The sequence below is a fragment of the Symsagittifera roscoffensis genome, chromosome 9, assembly GCF_963678635.1.
Source record: "Symsagittifera roscoffensis chromosome 9, txSymRosc1.1, whole genome shotgun sequence".
In the NCBI taxonomy this organism is placed as follows: domain Eukaryota; kingdom Metazoa; phylum Xenacoelomorpha; order Acoela; family Convolutidae; genus Symsagittifera; species Symsagittifera roscoffensis.
The window spans coordinates 43,525,602-43,540,351 of record NC_087070.1 but is presented as its reverse complement, the minus strand read 5'-3'; the positions used below and the strand labels follow the sequence as shown (position 1 = coordinate 43,540,351).

Below are 14,750 nucleotides of genomic sequence, written 5' to 3'. Positions count from 1 at the left end.
TGCGCGCGATGAATCCTTTTCAAAGTTAATTTACATCGGGGGCAAAGATCCTTCTAAAAAACATAAGGGATAGTCGGTTGAAATAGAAGTGGCGAAATAGTATCAGAGGGAAACTTTTTGAGCGGTGAAGGGGCTGGAGGTGGCGTCCCACCACAAATCTGGTTTATTGATGAGCAGATGTTTGATTCTTAATTTTCATCTCGGGTGTTCTATTCCGACACAAAGCTAAATGTCTATTAGTTAACTCTTTTCTTTCCGTTTTGACCCCTTTTTTCGCCGTTTTTCGCTGGTGGTTGCGAAGTTCCTTCTGTGTAAAAACTGTTTTTAAGTGGCATTTGTTGCAGATATTTTGCTCAGTCAAGAGCTGTCGATGCCATCTGCGAGCAGCACTAGAATCGGCATCAACCCCAAATCAAACGCAAATGATGCCTCTAATGATGAAGAAAAACCTAACTTCACAGAGGCTGTTAAAACTGAAAATGAGACCAAAAACATAAAGTTGGATAAAGACGAAATAAAGGATGAATTTAAAAGCCAATCAACTGAAAAGGAGATCAAAAGTCAAAAAGGAACAATGTCATCCAGCAAAAAGAAAAACGCCAAAGTTTCAGTGCCTGAAGAACGCGCTAAATCCACGATTTCATTGCGCCAAACCAATCGATCGTTGCGAGGCACTCGCAAAACGAATAGAAACGCTTCTACAATTGAAGCTAGTGAAAACAGCTCGAATGAAAGTGAGTTGTCTAAACCAAATTCAGAAGATAAAATTAACAAAACGAGCGATACGACTAGTGTACGCGCTAGCAGAAGAAAAGCAGCTGTAAGTAGCAGAAAAACTAAAATGTCTGTTGCTAAAAGTGATTTGGATGGAGATTTAGATAATACTGAAGATGAAGTTCTGAAAACGAAGGACGAGGAAACGAAACAAAAAGTTATAGGAAAAGGTAAACAAAAAGGCAAGATGTCTAACGTTGAATTACAATTACAAGAGAAAAATGACATTCAAGAGAAAGAAGCTGATCTGAATTCGGATCAACTGGAGAAAGAAAAAGAATCAACAAAAAGCGATCAATTCAACTCGGCAAAGGCCAGTAAAAACTCAATTGAGTCGAAAAATGTTCATGAAAATGAAACTAGTAAGCCGGAAATCAAACCGAAACGGTCTCGGAAGACGAAAGGAAAACAACCGAAGGTGTCAGAAGATGTAGATGAATCTGAGCTAATAGTTCAAAAAAGTGACCAAGACGTGAATAGCTGTGAAGATATTCGAACCGAAGCTCTTAACGCTGATGAAACGTCTGGTCGAAACGAGATTATTGAAAATGACTTAGAAAATGACATTCAGTATGATAATGAGAAGGATGATAGCTCACGTATCTCGAATATTCCTTCTCGTAGTCGGGAAAAAATTCAACCGCGAAAGAATCCCGGGGGACTTGTGGTGAAACAGGAACCGAATACCAGTGAATTAGAACAAGGGCAAGATGAAGATTGTGAAGTTTTGGAAATTGGTGTGAAGACTACTAGACGTGTTGTGCGCGGAAGGGCTAGAGATACGAAGTCTAGCAACGTTGCTGTGTCGAAAAAAGCAGTCAAAGCAGGTTAGAAGGAATTAGAAATTATTTAAATCGTTCGTTGCTATTTTTTTGAACTAATTATATTAGCTTATCGAAATTGCGCTTAACGTCGCTATAAACTAATTAAAACAAATTTAAATTAATGTTTTAAAACTGAATTTGAAATGTCGTTTTTTTGAATTTTTTTTATGTGAAACAACAAATTTAGGCTTGTTGTTTGTCGAGAGCAAGGCAAAAAAATTAACAAATGGGATATTTTTTCTCATAATTCAAGGGTTCAAATGGTTTATTTTTTTCTCATAATCAAAGGGTTCAAACGTAATAATTTTTCCTCATAAGCAAATGTTTCATAGCAAATGGCAGATTCCCAAGCCCTAAAAATTTAGTATCTCCTTTTGGACAGATTTTCCATATAAAAGTATCGGAAATCTGAACTGTTGTGTCCAAATGATACTTTCAGAAGCGGAGGAAGCAGAACCAAGTTTGACTTCAAGTCGGAGACTCGTGAGAAACTCTCCTAGCAAAGTCGTTTCTACACTAGAGATATACTCGCCCAGTAAGTATTATCTTGGGGGGGGGGAGGGGCGTGGCTACTGTGTGTGTGTGTGTGTGCAGGGGCGGATTTAGGGGGGCGGGGGGGGGGGGCGGACGCCCCCCCCCCCCCTCAGGGATTCGACCCCCTGCCGACCCAAAGGGTCCCCCCTTTGATACTTTTTCAGAAATCCATTTTTGGCCGACCGACCCTAAAATTTTTCTAAAGGCGCCTTTGGCGCCAATATATACTAATTTTGAGGGGGAGCGCGCGCCAAAAAAAACGCTTTTTTGACTGTTTTTTCAAAAATTTGCCTGCGGCGCAGAAAATTTAGCCAAAGTAGGGCCAAAACAGTGCTTTGGGAGAGCTCGAAAAATCAATTTGGTCGACCTAAAAAAAAAAAAAGGTCGTCAAAATTTTGGAAAATTTTTTGAAAATCCGCCCCCCCCCCCCTCGAGAAAATCCTAGATCCGCCCCTGTGTGTGTGTGTGTGTGTGTGTGTTTGGAGCCTTTCACTGATCGGGGGACTCCGCAAGGCGTCCTGTGAGATGTGCAAAGCGGAAGACTCCCTCCGGGTTGGTCTGTAGGCAGCGTGGCTGCTACTTGGTATTCTTCAAACTGCCCAAAATTGATTGATTTGCGAGCTTAATCTTTTGAATATTGGTCTCTGTTTGTCTCACAAAAAAAACGAAGTTCAGGAGACAGTATTGAATGTCGAATTGTCAATCTCGCTCCGAGGGCAATATTTCAGTCTTTATTTTACGCCATTCTTACGCCATAATTTTGGAGCTCTTGCTTTAAAAAAAGATAGTAAATATACAATAAAGCTCACTCGTCAACATTGTGCCAAAAAGACTAAGTGACTTTATATGATATGTAAACAATTATCTTTTCCAAGAAATTGCTAGTTTGGTCAATTTCTAAATCATCCAAAATTGGCAGATTTTTCGCTCATGCCTAGGAAGCGTTAGCACATCGGAACATAGACTTTTTTCAAGTTAAAAACTTGCTTAAGAAAATCTTTGAATAATTTTGGGCAAGTAGCTGGGATATCTGGCCAATAGATATATTTTCAGCGTTTGTTCATTATATTGTCACATTTTATGCACACAAGCGAGCTAACGAGCGTAGTGTAATAGTATGAGTCTACTTTGCAATCAAACTCGCAAACAAAAGTGCTTATTTGGTAGCACTTTTGCTATAATCGCGATCTGTGGCATTGGAAGTTTCATCTACTCATTGCTTATTTGGTGATGGCACAGTTGGAATGACGTTTAATGAATAAGTATTTCGTTCAATGTCGCACCTAGCACTAGTTTTGTTTTAATTTGGTGGCAGTTACTGCATAGCATTAGCAATTTTTTTGCATCTGTAGCTAGTGGCGCAGATCCGAGGACGGAGGTTCGAATCCGACAAAAAACAAAAGTTTTATTACCTAAGGACTATTGTTACCTTTTATTTGCTTATTAAAAATCAATTAATGTAATTCATACTCTTAAATAGGTCTTGATGATTTTTTGTTCGTTTGTTTTTAAAGAAAAGCCTTAAAATCTTCTTATAGCTGCAGAAAGGGCATTCATAAATGTTAATGCATATATGAATTTCCTTTGGTATATGTGCTATTTTTCAGTTCAATTCAAGTTCATATGCTAAAAGGTAGGCAAAATTCGCTCTCCAATTACAAAACATGAAATGGCACAAAGAACGTGATCAATTTCTAGTGTCGAAGTGGAATTTAATTTCTAGATTTTCCAGCAGAACAAAAACACTACCTAACGTTCTAGTTTTCTCAAATTGAGTTAATTTCATCAAAAAAATTCCCATCAAAAATTGCTCTTGAAATTCATAGAGCTTTAAGGCCATACATTTTTAAAAAAATCAATTCAGTATTTTTTCTGTTCAGTGACTCTTTTCCATGTGTCTGTTGGCTATTTTAGTTGTTTTTTTTTGACATGTTTCACCTAATGATTTTGTCGTTTTCTCGGTTGTGTTTGCGAAGTGCAGCTTGAGCTCTGTTGATTTTTTTTTATTGTCTGTGAGCCAACTCTGAAATGTTTGAGCTTTAAGGCATAAATTTATAGAGCTGTAAGGCCTGATTTTTTTATTAAAAGAACATCTCAGTTTATTTTCTATTTACTTACGTTCATTGACTTTTTTCAAACTATCTGTTGGTTATGTTAGCTGTTTTTTGACATTTTTGACCTCGTGAATTTTTGTCGTTTTCTCGCTTGTGTTTGCGAAGTGACACTTCGACCCTGTCGAAATGTTTTAATTGGTTGCAATGCAACTCCGAATTCTTATTTTTTTATTTTAGTTTCTCTAACTTAAAATGTTTCGGCTAAAAACGTTCCGATTGATCTTATATTGGCTTAATCCTCTCGTATTGCGTCGTTTGAAGAGTGATATCAAAATTTTTTATTCGCTTGTGTGCTGGATGTATGCGAAGTTTGAAAACTACGAGTTTCTCAACTTTTTGACTCAAGTTTATCATGAAAAAGATATATATGAAATGTTAACTAAACCGAAAACTAGCTAAGTAGACACCCGGGTCAACGGGTGTCTACTTAGCTAGTTTTCGGTTTAGTTAACATTTCATACATTTTTTGATGTTATTTCAATACTGGCATTTCAGAAATTTAACACTGGCGGGTCAAGTTCAATACTGTTCAACATTGTTAATTGTCGAGCTTTTGTCCGACTAATTTTTTTCAAATCATTTTTTAGGCTGAGTTATTTTCGCATTGTTTTTCTCTAGGCTAGCTTGCCATGCTATATTTGCAATGTTTCGCAAAGGTTGTGAAGCGCCGTCTTTTGCTCTCTGTTTTAATAATTATACTGTTTTTATTCCGGGTGACTACCCTAACGGAATAATTCCCGAATGACATAAAAGAAAATCTAAACCTTATGTTTTTGATAAGATTTCTGAAAAATGTTTTTAAGATAATTTCATGTTTTTGAGCAGAATTCTGAAAACTGTTTCATGATTAAAGGTCAATCCACAATTGAATTGTTAGTTCAACTGCCTTTCTCAACTTCTTCAAAAAGAGTCTCGCATAAAAATTATCATCGAAACTTGGAATTTTTATGACATTTGGAAAACTTTTCTTTCTTATGCATTTGGGAATTTTGTCAATTGAGACTTAATGTTTATTCCGTCATGGCTGATAATTCCTAATTCAGTTTACGATTTCGTCTTTATCACCAACCCGAGCAACCGCCTAAATGAACAGCTAAGAAATTTAGGGGCCATAATGAATTTTTTTTCAGAATCGTCGCGCAAAGGCAAGAGGCAACTTAACTTAGCAAATGACTCTAATTCAATTAGCAAATCGAAGAAATCCAAAGTCACCGCTGAGAGCTCCTCGAAAGGCAAACAGAGCGCAGATGAATTAGAGGGAGCGGTCAATAAGCCGAGAAAAAATGCCAAGTCGAGTAAATCGAAATTAGACACTGCAAATAAGAACGATTCCGACGAGGAAGAAAAGTTAATGAAGTCGAAAGGAGGAAAAGAAGATAGAAGCAAAACTAAAATGGCAACTGCTGTTGTAGCTGGAGACACAAAGAAGAAGGATAAGACTGGTTCGAATAAACGGCTTCTTGAGACCAGTTCAAGTTCGTCAGTGACCAGCGAGCACAATTGCGACTCGCCGAAGAGATCCAGATCAAGTGAGTGATTTCATGTTTTTTGTATTGTAATAACACCGTAGTGAGCGAGAATTAAAAAAAATTGTTTCTTCAGAGCTTGTTTCTCCCATTCTCCCAAGTATTGTCGGATGTCTGCCCAAGTTCGGACTCTTATATTTGTTGTTATGGTTTTTTGTGTTGTTTTTCAGGAAAATTATTCAGGCCCAAATTTATTTTTTCTCGGTTTGACCTTTGATTTTTTTCTTCGAAAGCCAAATTATTCGAAGCCAAGGAAAAGAAGAGTACATTTTGAGTTTTTGAATAAAATTTTATCTAGCAGAGTATTGTATTTACAAAAACTATCTTAGCAGCATGAACAATTGATTGAAAGTGAAATGATTATATTATGCATTATAGTTCTCAAATTTAATACATGCGCTATAATTAAAATTACCACCTATTGTTACATATCACCTTCAGTTCATATCCTTCCTGGATTAATTTTATTTCGCTGAAATAATATGGTTTCGGATTATAACAATCGACTATTAACCTCATTTTGTGTCCTTGGAATGTTGAAAAAAATTGCCGGTGTATGCATGTTTTAATTCTAAATCTCGTAATGTTTTTTGTTACAACGGATGTCTGCCCAACCATTATCGGGTTCGTATTTTTCTGGACATTTTTGGCAATTACTTTTCTGATCTAATGGTTTTCATCTCTTTCTGTCGGCCATTGCGCCATGATGCATTTTGCTGTATCACAAGTGGTGCCAAGCTCCACTTCGCTTCTGTGCACAAAAATACTACTCTGGTGAGCTTTTTTATGTGTGGGGGGTGCTTCAGTTAACTGATTGAAAAAGAGTTGTCTTTAAAGGATTGCGTGTTTTAGGTGGGGGTCAGTCGTCTTCATATGTGATGTTCACTGGCATACAGGACAAGGATCTCAACAAATACAGCAAGGTACTTTTCTCACTTAGATTGGATTTCTTTTTTAAGAGTAATAAACGTATGGAGACTCTTAAAAAGGTCTTGCTGGTTTTTTTCTTTTTTTTACAGGAAACAGTATTATAATGCTCTAATAACTACATATGTGCATTCATACATATTAATGCATTTATGAATGCAATTAGATATATATGCTTTTTTTGAGTTCAATTGAAATTCATCTGCTGAAAGTGACGTAAATAGCACTCTCCAAATACGAATGTGGAAATGGCGCGAAAAACGTGAACGATTTCTAGTTTTGAATGTGGTATTTAATTTTTAGATTTCCTGCGGAATAAAAACTTTACCTATTAGTCCAGTTTTCTCTAGTTGGGTTCATGTAATAAAAAAAACGCCAATCATAAATTATTCTAGAAACTCAAAGAGCTCAAAAGGCATCTATTTGTTTCTTTGAAATTGAAAGTTGAGATTTTTTCATTAAAGTCAATTTTTTTTCTTGCGTTCATTTCTCTTTTCCAACTGTCAGTTGGCTATGTATATAAGTTTTGTTTAAATAGTCATAATAGTTAGAACGACAGTAAACCACTGTAGATGTTCAAATTTGTCATTTAGGTTTTGTGATTTTTAAGTGCCAAATAGGTCGTAATATATTATATAGGTCGGGATGATTTTTTTCAGCAGAAGTCTTAATGTTTGATCACGCTCAAATTTGATTTTGTAGTTCGACTTTTGACAAAAAAGCACCTATCCTAAATTGTTTTTGAAATTTGAAGAGCTTTAGGGGTATATATTTTTTCTTAAAAATTCGAAATTTGAATTTTTAACAAACCAAGTCTGTTTCTTTTTATTTTCTTGCATTCATTAATCTTTTCTTTCTGTCTGTTGGCTTATTTCAGATTTCTCAGCGGGATAAAAATGTATGTGTAATTTTCTTAATGTGGGTTTTTTTTAATCAAAAAGATGCCTGTCTTAAATCATTCTTGAAATCGACTAGTTTCTAGCGCAGATTTTTCTTTGAAATTCGAGTTTATTGAGGTCATGTTTTCTTTTAATTGGCCTAAGGAAGGCAAATCACTCTCTTTAATAACATAAATTCAATTGGGTCGAGTTAATTTTCAAAATTGGATTTTCATTTTTTTGATTTTTTAGCGGAAGAATAAATTTACCTAGTGATGCATTGTTATCAAATCGTCCAAGTTTATCAAAAGTTTGCCAATCACCAATAAATATCTTTGAAATTCAAAGATCTGTAAACTGTTTTGTAAAATGCTTCAAAATTCATATGTAGATTTTGGTTTTATGAGCTCATTGACTTTTCCATGTTCAGAGCTATTATTTTTAAGGAAAATGTATCCAAAGGTTTTCACGTTCAAATTTAGTTTGTCTCTCGATTTCTCTTCAATATTCAGTAGTTTATCCGTTTTTGAATTAATTGTCAGCTGTATGTCAGGCTATGTTCTTTTTTTGTTTTTAAGTGTAAATGAAAGAAATAAATGTCAGGTATATAGGATCTTATCGTTTTTGTTTTTATGGGAAAATTGTCTTCCGTTTTTTTTTACAATCAAAATTGATTTTTAGCGGTTTGACTTTTTTTTAATTAGTTCATATCCACGTTAGTGACTGCAATTTTCAAAAATGGATTTTCATTTTCTGAATTCTCAGCGGAATCTAATTAACTTGTTGAGTCAGTTTTTTCTGAATGAGATAAATTTCAGAAAAAGTGGTTCTTCAGAAGTGTTTTTTTTTTGTTTTTGAAATTCATAGAGCTTTAACTTCGGTATAATTTTTATCCAAAAATTCAAATCTTCTCAAAAGAATTAAACCATTTTTTTTGGTTTGATTTAGCGCTTTTATACGTTTCCAACCATCTGTTGGCTATGGTTTTTTAAGAAAACTGTTCACGTTCGTACTTGATTTTTAGCTGTTTGAATTTAAGTTTGTTGAGTTTTTCATTTGCTGAAAGGAAGAATAATTACGCTCATTAATTACAAAAGTGGTTTGGTACATAGGTGGAATGAAGCTCATCTGCAAATCTGTACTTCGTCAACCAGCAGAGTTATTTTGAGCTTTGTTGCCTTTTTTAAATACCGTTATTATCCAAAATTTGATGGCTATAAATTTACCAACTTCAAATTGTTATTTCAGTTTTTACGATTTATGCGGCTTTAACGGTTTATGATGTATTTTGTGTCAACTAAGTGGCCTTTTATTGCGCGTTGGATGCGCGATTTGCGTGTGTGAGTTTAAAGTTCTTTTTAGTTGTATTTAATTGTGTTTGTTAAGTGCAGCTTTGCTTTTGTGCACGCAAAAAATCTTTATCGTGAAAGATTCCTGAAAAAAGAACTCTAACTTGATATCATTTTTTGATACCTTCAATCTCTTTTTTAGACCAGTTTTTGAATATATTTCTATGCGGTTCCGTGTTTAGAAGCAGTAAAGTGCACTGAAACTTGAAGCCAGCATTTGGTAAATCTCAACTGCTAAAAAAAAACGTTATTTCCACGAGCAAAAAAACGAAACATCGCTCCCTAGCAAGAAATTAACAAGAAAAATTGGATCTAAAAATTTCCTGATCTTCTGCTCGTTATTACGCTAGCGAGCTTAGTGTAGTATATTGCGAAACTTTTTCCAACGAAACTCGCATACAAATGTGCTTATTAAGTGGCATGGATTTTTTGCTGCATAGATTGGGGGCTAGTGTTATAGCCGGAGACAATACCGCAGATGCCAGGACGCGAGACTCCTAATCTCTAGGTCGGAGGTTCGATTCTGGCAACATAGTTAAAGTTTCATTTTAAGGCCTATTTTACCTTCTTTTCCTTAGCTCCTTTTTTGAAGTTTTCTAGCTTTATTTGCGAAGTGTAGCTTGGCCTGTGGTGCTCAAAATTTTTAAAAAAATAAATTAATGTTAGTTAATGTCTGAGTTGGTTCATGTTTTTGTCGATGCCTTATAATAATTTCATTATAGAGTTCTTTTCAATTTAATTCTCAATTTATGCTAAGTTAAATTTTTGCAAATTTATAGTTTGGATGTATATGTTGGATTGTTCAAGATAAGGAAAATCACTCTTCTACTTAAGAAAAAAGCACCATACGAGCTATTCAGCTCTTTGTGGCTAACTTCTGTTGTGCCACTGCTTAGGAACGTTTGCTCAGATTTTGAGAATTCTGGACTTGATGGGTCTCGAACCACAGACCTTTTGACAGATAAGCGGAGAGTTAGCCACTTAAACACCATTCCTTTTTGGCAGGTTTAGATTTGGGTGTTATGCAATTGCACTAAACGGGCCAAAAAGAATAACTAAATCAAACTACTTCGATTTGTCTAATTTCAACATTGACTTCTGTTGTATTTTGAATAAGTGATTTGTTTGATGTTCAGCAACTGAAGAGTGCATGTGGTGCTGGAAGTGTGCACCTGGGAGACGATGTGAGCAAGTGTCAAATCCTGGTCACTGACAAGATCAGACGCACCCGCAAGTTCCTCTGCGCCCTGGCTAGAGCAGCCAGCATTGTGGGAGTGGATTGGGTCAAGGCATGCGTCACTGCTCACGCCGTTGTCGGTTAGTTGTTCAATGCCATTTTGAATTACTAAAATATCATTTATCATATGTACCGAACACCGTGTAGAAAATTAAACAGTAAATAAAACTGTTTTTAAAAGGCAAAAAGTCGCTGTTACTTATCATGTATCTGATGTTGAGTGTTGTTGAAAAGAAAAGACATATATTGGTTAGTGTTTAGTCTCATGTTTTTTTTTGCTCTGGGGAATTCAAATGATCATTCTAAAATCGAAAGAAAAGGAAAAATTTTTAATTTTTTAGTTGGCACCATGACTAGCACTTTATTATTTTCCTCTGGGTATCGCTCGGGGTATCGAAAATGAGATAAAAAAAATGGATTAAAATGATGCATCTGGCGCACCTTCCAATAAAACCCATGGTCAGTCAGTTAATGTCGCTTGCTTTTTGTATTGATGACCGACATGTTTTTTAATTTAAACTGTAAAAATTCTAATCAACGAAACGTTTGAAGCTTCTGACTTCAAAAATAATGAAAAAGGATAGGTCCTTAATTGAAATTGAAATTCTCTGAACCTGTATAGTTGATCCGCTGGAACAAATTCGTTCTACCAAAGCAAAAAAAAATATTTTTGATGCAGCTGTTAGATAGCAGTTATTCATAACTTTTCTATGCATTTTCAGATGCTACTGGTTACATTTTGAAAGACAGAGAAAACGAGAAAAAATACAGTATCGATCTGGCTGCATCCATAGACGAAGCGCGTGAGCACAAAGGAGTCTTGAGGGGGGTTCGAATCCACGTCACGCCATCTGTACTTCCTCCGCCAGCAGAAATGAAAGACATTATCGAGAGTGCCGGTGGCACGGTGTTGCCGAGAATGCCAGCGACTGTGGACGACAACACTTTTGTGGTTACAACAGAAAAGGATGCTTCGAAAATGAAAAAAGATTTGATGTCTTGTTGTCGTTCGAATGAGTTTGTGTTGAGTGCAATAATGTCTCAGAAAATTGACAAAGAAAATCATAGAATCGATTTATGAGCCGAATGTTCACATAAAACTGCTTTTTTTTTTCAAAATCGCGGCCCAAAAAGTCAAAGATTGTGTTCTGAATTGCATGATATAGCCTAAATTGAATTGCTATTTGTTCTTCGTTAGATTCCGTGGTTCTCATTTAAGCTTCGTATCTCTGAGGTTGTTTGAATTAGTTAGTGAAGTTACTAAATTGATTTGAAAATGATTGAGGATTAAACTTAAATGATAAATTTTTGTTAGAAGTGTTTGTATTTGAATGTTTGTGAGTTGAGTTATTCTTTGAATTCAGCTATAATGATATCGACTGCTATAACAGTTTTGTTAACGAAAGAAAAAACCGCTTGGTTGTGCAGCTCTGGATGAAAAGTTGTAGTATCTTTCAAAATATAAATATTTGCTTTCCCGTAAAGAACTTCTTTTTCCGCTTTTTTTCTGCGTTAGAATTGAATGTCGAGCATTCGGTCGGGTACCGGTTTACGATAATGAAAGCGTTTTTCGGTGAAAGTTGTTTCAGGTTGCAAAAACTTCCAACGTCCTTAAATTAACTTTTGATAAACGTTAATTTCATCGGTGAACACACCAATTTGAACACACTGAAAAATGAATTTTGTTAACTTATTAGGAGCTTAGAACAAATGCAGTTTTTCTGTTTTTTACCGGTTTGATTTTAAAACTTGATGAAAGTTTGTTTCAAATTTATCTGCTCAAAGAAAAGCAAAATGCTTTCTCCAATAACGCATGTGTAAATGGCGCAAAAAAGCAAGATTGACTTTGCTTCGATAGTTTGATGTTCTTTCGAGATTGTCCGCCGAAATAAAGCAATTGTTCATCTTTTCTCCTATTGATTAACTTTTATCAAAAACTTATTAATCAGCCATTAAATTTTTTTTAATAACTGGAATATTGAAAACCTTTGTCATTTATCCTCCGTCTTCTTAAGTTCACTGACTTATTTCAACTGTTTGTTGGATATATTTACAATATTTTCACAGCTTAATGGTTTTAGAAATAACCAAATATACACTCGGAGTCGGTTTTAATCGCTTCTTATAAAAATAGCTACATGTAAAGAGAGTTCTGTACCATTTTCCTGAAATGCACTTTTCTCCTAATGGTTAAGTTTTATCAAAAATTTATTAATCAGCCATACAATTTTTTTAAATGACTAGAGTATTGAAAAATTTCGAAAAACTTTGTCATTTATTCTCCGTCTGAAGTTCACTGACTTATTTCAACTGTTTTTGGATATATTTATAATATTTTTACAGCTTAATGTTTTTTGAAATTAACCAAATATACACTCTGAGTTGGTTTTAATCACTTCGTATAAAAATGGCTACATGGAGAGATTTCTGTCCCATTGTCCTGAAATGCACTTTCGACAAAATCAAATTTTTTATCTAAACAACAACTAATTAATGTTGCAAGTGGCTCAATGTTGTTTAAAATGTGATTACCCTTGCGATAGCAAGGGTATTGCAATCGGGTACTAGACTTTTTTCACAGGTTTCAGCATGCATGCAGTACACCTCAGTACTTCACAGATTTCAGCATGCATGCAGTCGTCTTAGTTTCCGCTTTGTTTTTACCATCCAACTAAATGGCTTATTTGGAATTTAGTTTTTTTAATAATATATAATTGCTTTTAGTGTTCTCATTTACCTCTGCTGTTTCTTTGTATTTTTTTTCACCTTGATATCGTATATATTTCTTTTTTGTTTTTTTTTTATCTAAAATTTTATTCTGTGCAAATGATTTCGGTCCATATTTTATCGGCTTAGTGGCCTAATTTCGAGTTGTTCTAATGGAAACATTTTTTTTGCTCATTTGTGGATTGAACAAAATGCTAAACAGCTTAATAGAAATTGTCTATAATATTTGCAAATGCGGTCTTCACTATCTCAACGTGTAAGTTTTTTCAGCGTATTAGTTTTGCATGTTTAACGAAAGAATTTTTTCACGTTCAAGCTATATCGTTTATGGCATTGGTTAAGATTTTTCCTCGGTTTTCCAGGTGATTTCAGTATTTATTAAACCGAATCTAAAAATTGCAGCCTTATAGTGGAATGTTGTGAGTGTTTACCCAGGATTTGCGAATTTAACCTCCAATTATGAATACCGGAATTCTTTTAGTATACAAGATAAGGCGATTTGTGGCTTTTTCCAGAAAACCCAAGTTTCTAAGTAATGCACAAAATTTGAGATTCCCAACCCTGCAATTGGATGCTGTCAGAGTACTCTCAAGGGTTGCGGCAAATCTTGCCTCCAAATTTGACTGCTCAAAACGTTGTGGTTCTCGAGATGTGACGTGTTTTATGATTTTTTCAATTTTTTTGTTCAGAAAACTTAGAAACTTAAGATCATAAAAATTCGAAAGATTTGAAACTCCTAATTTTGTAGTTGGGCACTGTGAGGGTACTCTTAGGAGGTCCAAGTTCCAAATCTTGTGTCAAATTGCGACTTCTCACACGCTCTTAGCTTCCGAGATGTGACGTTAATTTCATCGGTGAACACACCAATTTGAACACACTGAAAAATGAATTTTGTTAACTTATTAGGAGCTTAGAACAAATGCAGTTTTTCTGTTTTTTACCGGTTTGATTTTAAAACTTGAGTAAAGTTTGTTTCAAATTTATCTGCTCAAAGAAAAGCAAAATGCTTTCTCCAATAACGCATGTGTAAATGGCGCAAAAAAGCAAGATTGACTTTGCTTCGATAGTTTGATGTTCTTTCGAGATTGTCCGCCGAAATAAAGCAATTGTTCATCTTTTCTCCTATTGATTAACTTTAATCAAAAACTTATTAATCAGCCATTAAATTTTTTTTTAATAACTGGAATATTGAAAACGTTTGAAAACCTTTGTCATTTATCCTCTGTCTTCTTAAGTTCACTGACTTATTTCAACTGTTTGTTGGATATATTTACAATATTTTCACAGCTTAATGGTTTTAGAATTAACCAAATATACACTCGCAGTCGGTTTTAATCGCTTCTTATAACAATAGCTACATGTAAAGAGATTTCTGTACCATTTTCCTGAAATGCACTTTTCTCCTAATGGTTAAGTTTTATCAAAAATTTATTAATCAGCCATACAATTTTTTTAAATGACTAGAGTATTGAAAAATTTCAAAAAACTTTGTCATTTATTCTCCGTCTGAAGTTCACTGACTTATTTCAACTGTTTTTGGATATATTTATAATATTTTTACAGCTTAATGTTTTTTGAAATTAACCAAGTGTACACTCTGAGTTGGTTTTAATCACTTCGTATAAAAATGGCTACATGGAGAGATTTCTGTCCCATTGTCCTGAAATGCACTTTCGAAAAAATCAAATTTTTTATCTAAACAACAACAACTAATTAATGTTGCAAGTGGCTCAATGTTGTTTAAACTGTGATTACCCTTGCGATAGCAAGGGTATTGCAATCGGGTACTAGACTTTTTTCACAGGTTTCAACATGCATGCAGTACACCTCAGTACTTCACAGATTTCAGCATGCATGCAG

At 34.8% G+C, this 14,750-nt stretch overlaps 2 protein-coding genes across 5 annotated transcripts in view; both read left to right on the top strand.

Moving 5' to 3' along the window:
• The window catches only part of LOC134854584 (ankyrin repeat domain-containing protein 11-like), a 34,598-nt gene extending 23,056 nt beyond the window's left edge, over nt 1-11,542 (top strand). The window contains exons 12-17 of the mRNA XM_063870891.1: nt 345-1,601; nt 2,038-2,133; nt 5,377-5,775; nt 6,625-6,695; nt 10,063-10,243; nt 10,886-11,542. Coding sequence (XP_063726961.1) covers nt 345-1,601; nt 2,038-2,133; nt 5,377-5,775; nt 6,625-6,695; nt 10,063-10,243; nt 10,886-11,244 — 2,363 coding nt within the window. The 3' untranslated portion in view covers nt 11,245-11,542. The remainder of the gene's footprint in view (nt 1-344; nt 1,602-2,037; nt 2,134-5,376; nt 5,776-6,624; nt 6,696-10,062; nt 10,244-10,885) is intronic.
• LOC134854905 (potassium voltage-gated channel subfamily C member 4-like) overlaps nt 1-14,750 on the top strand; it is a 529,156-nt gene that overhangs the window by 269,808 nt on the left and 244,598 nt on the right. The gene's annotated exons all lie outside the window — the stretch shown is intronic.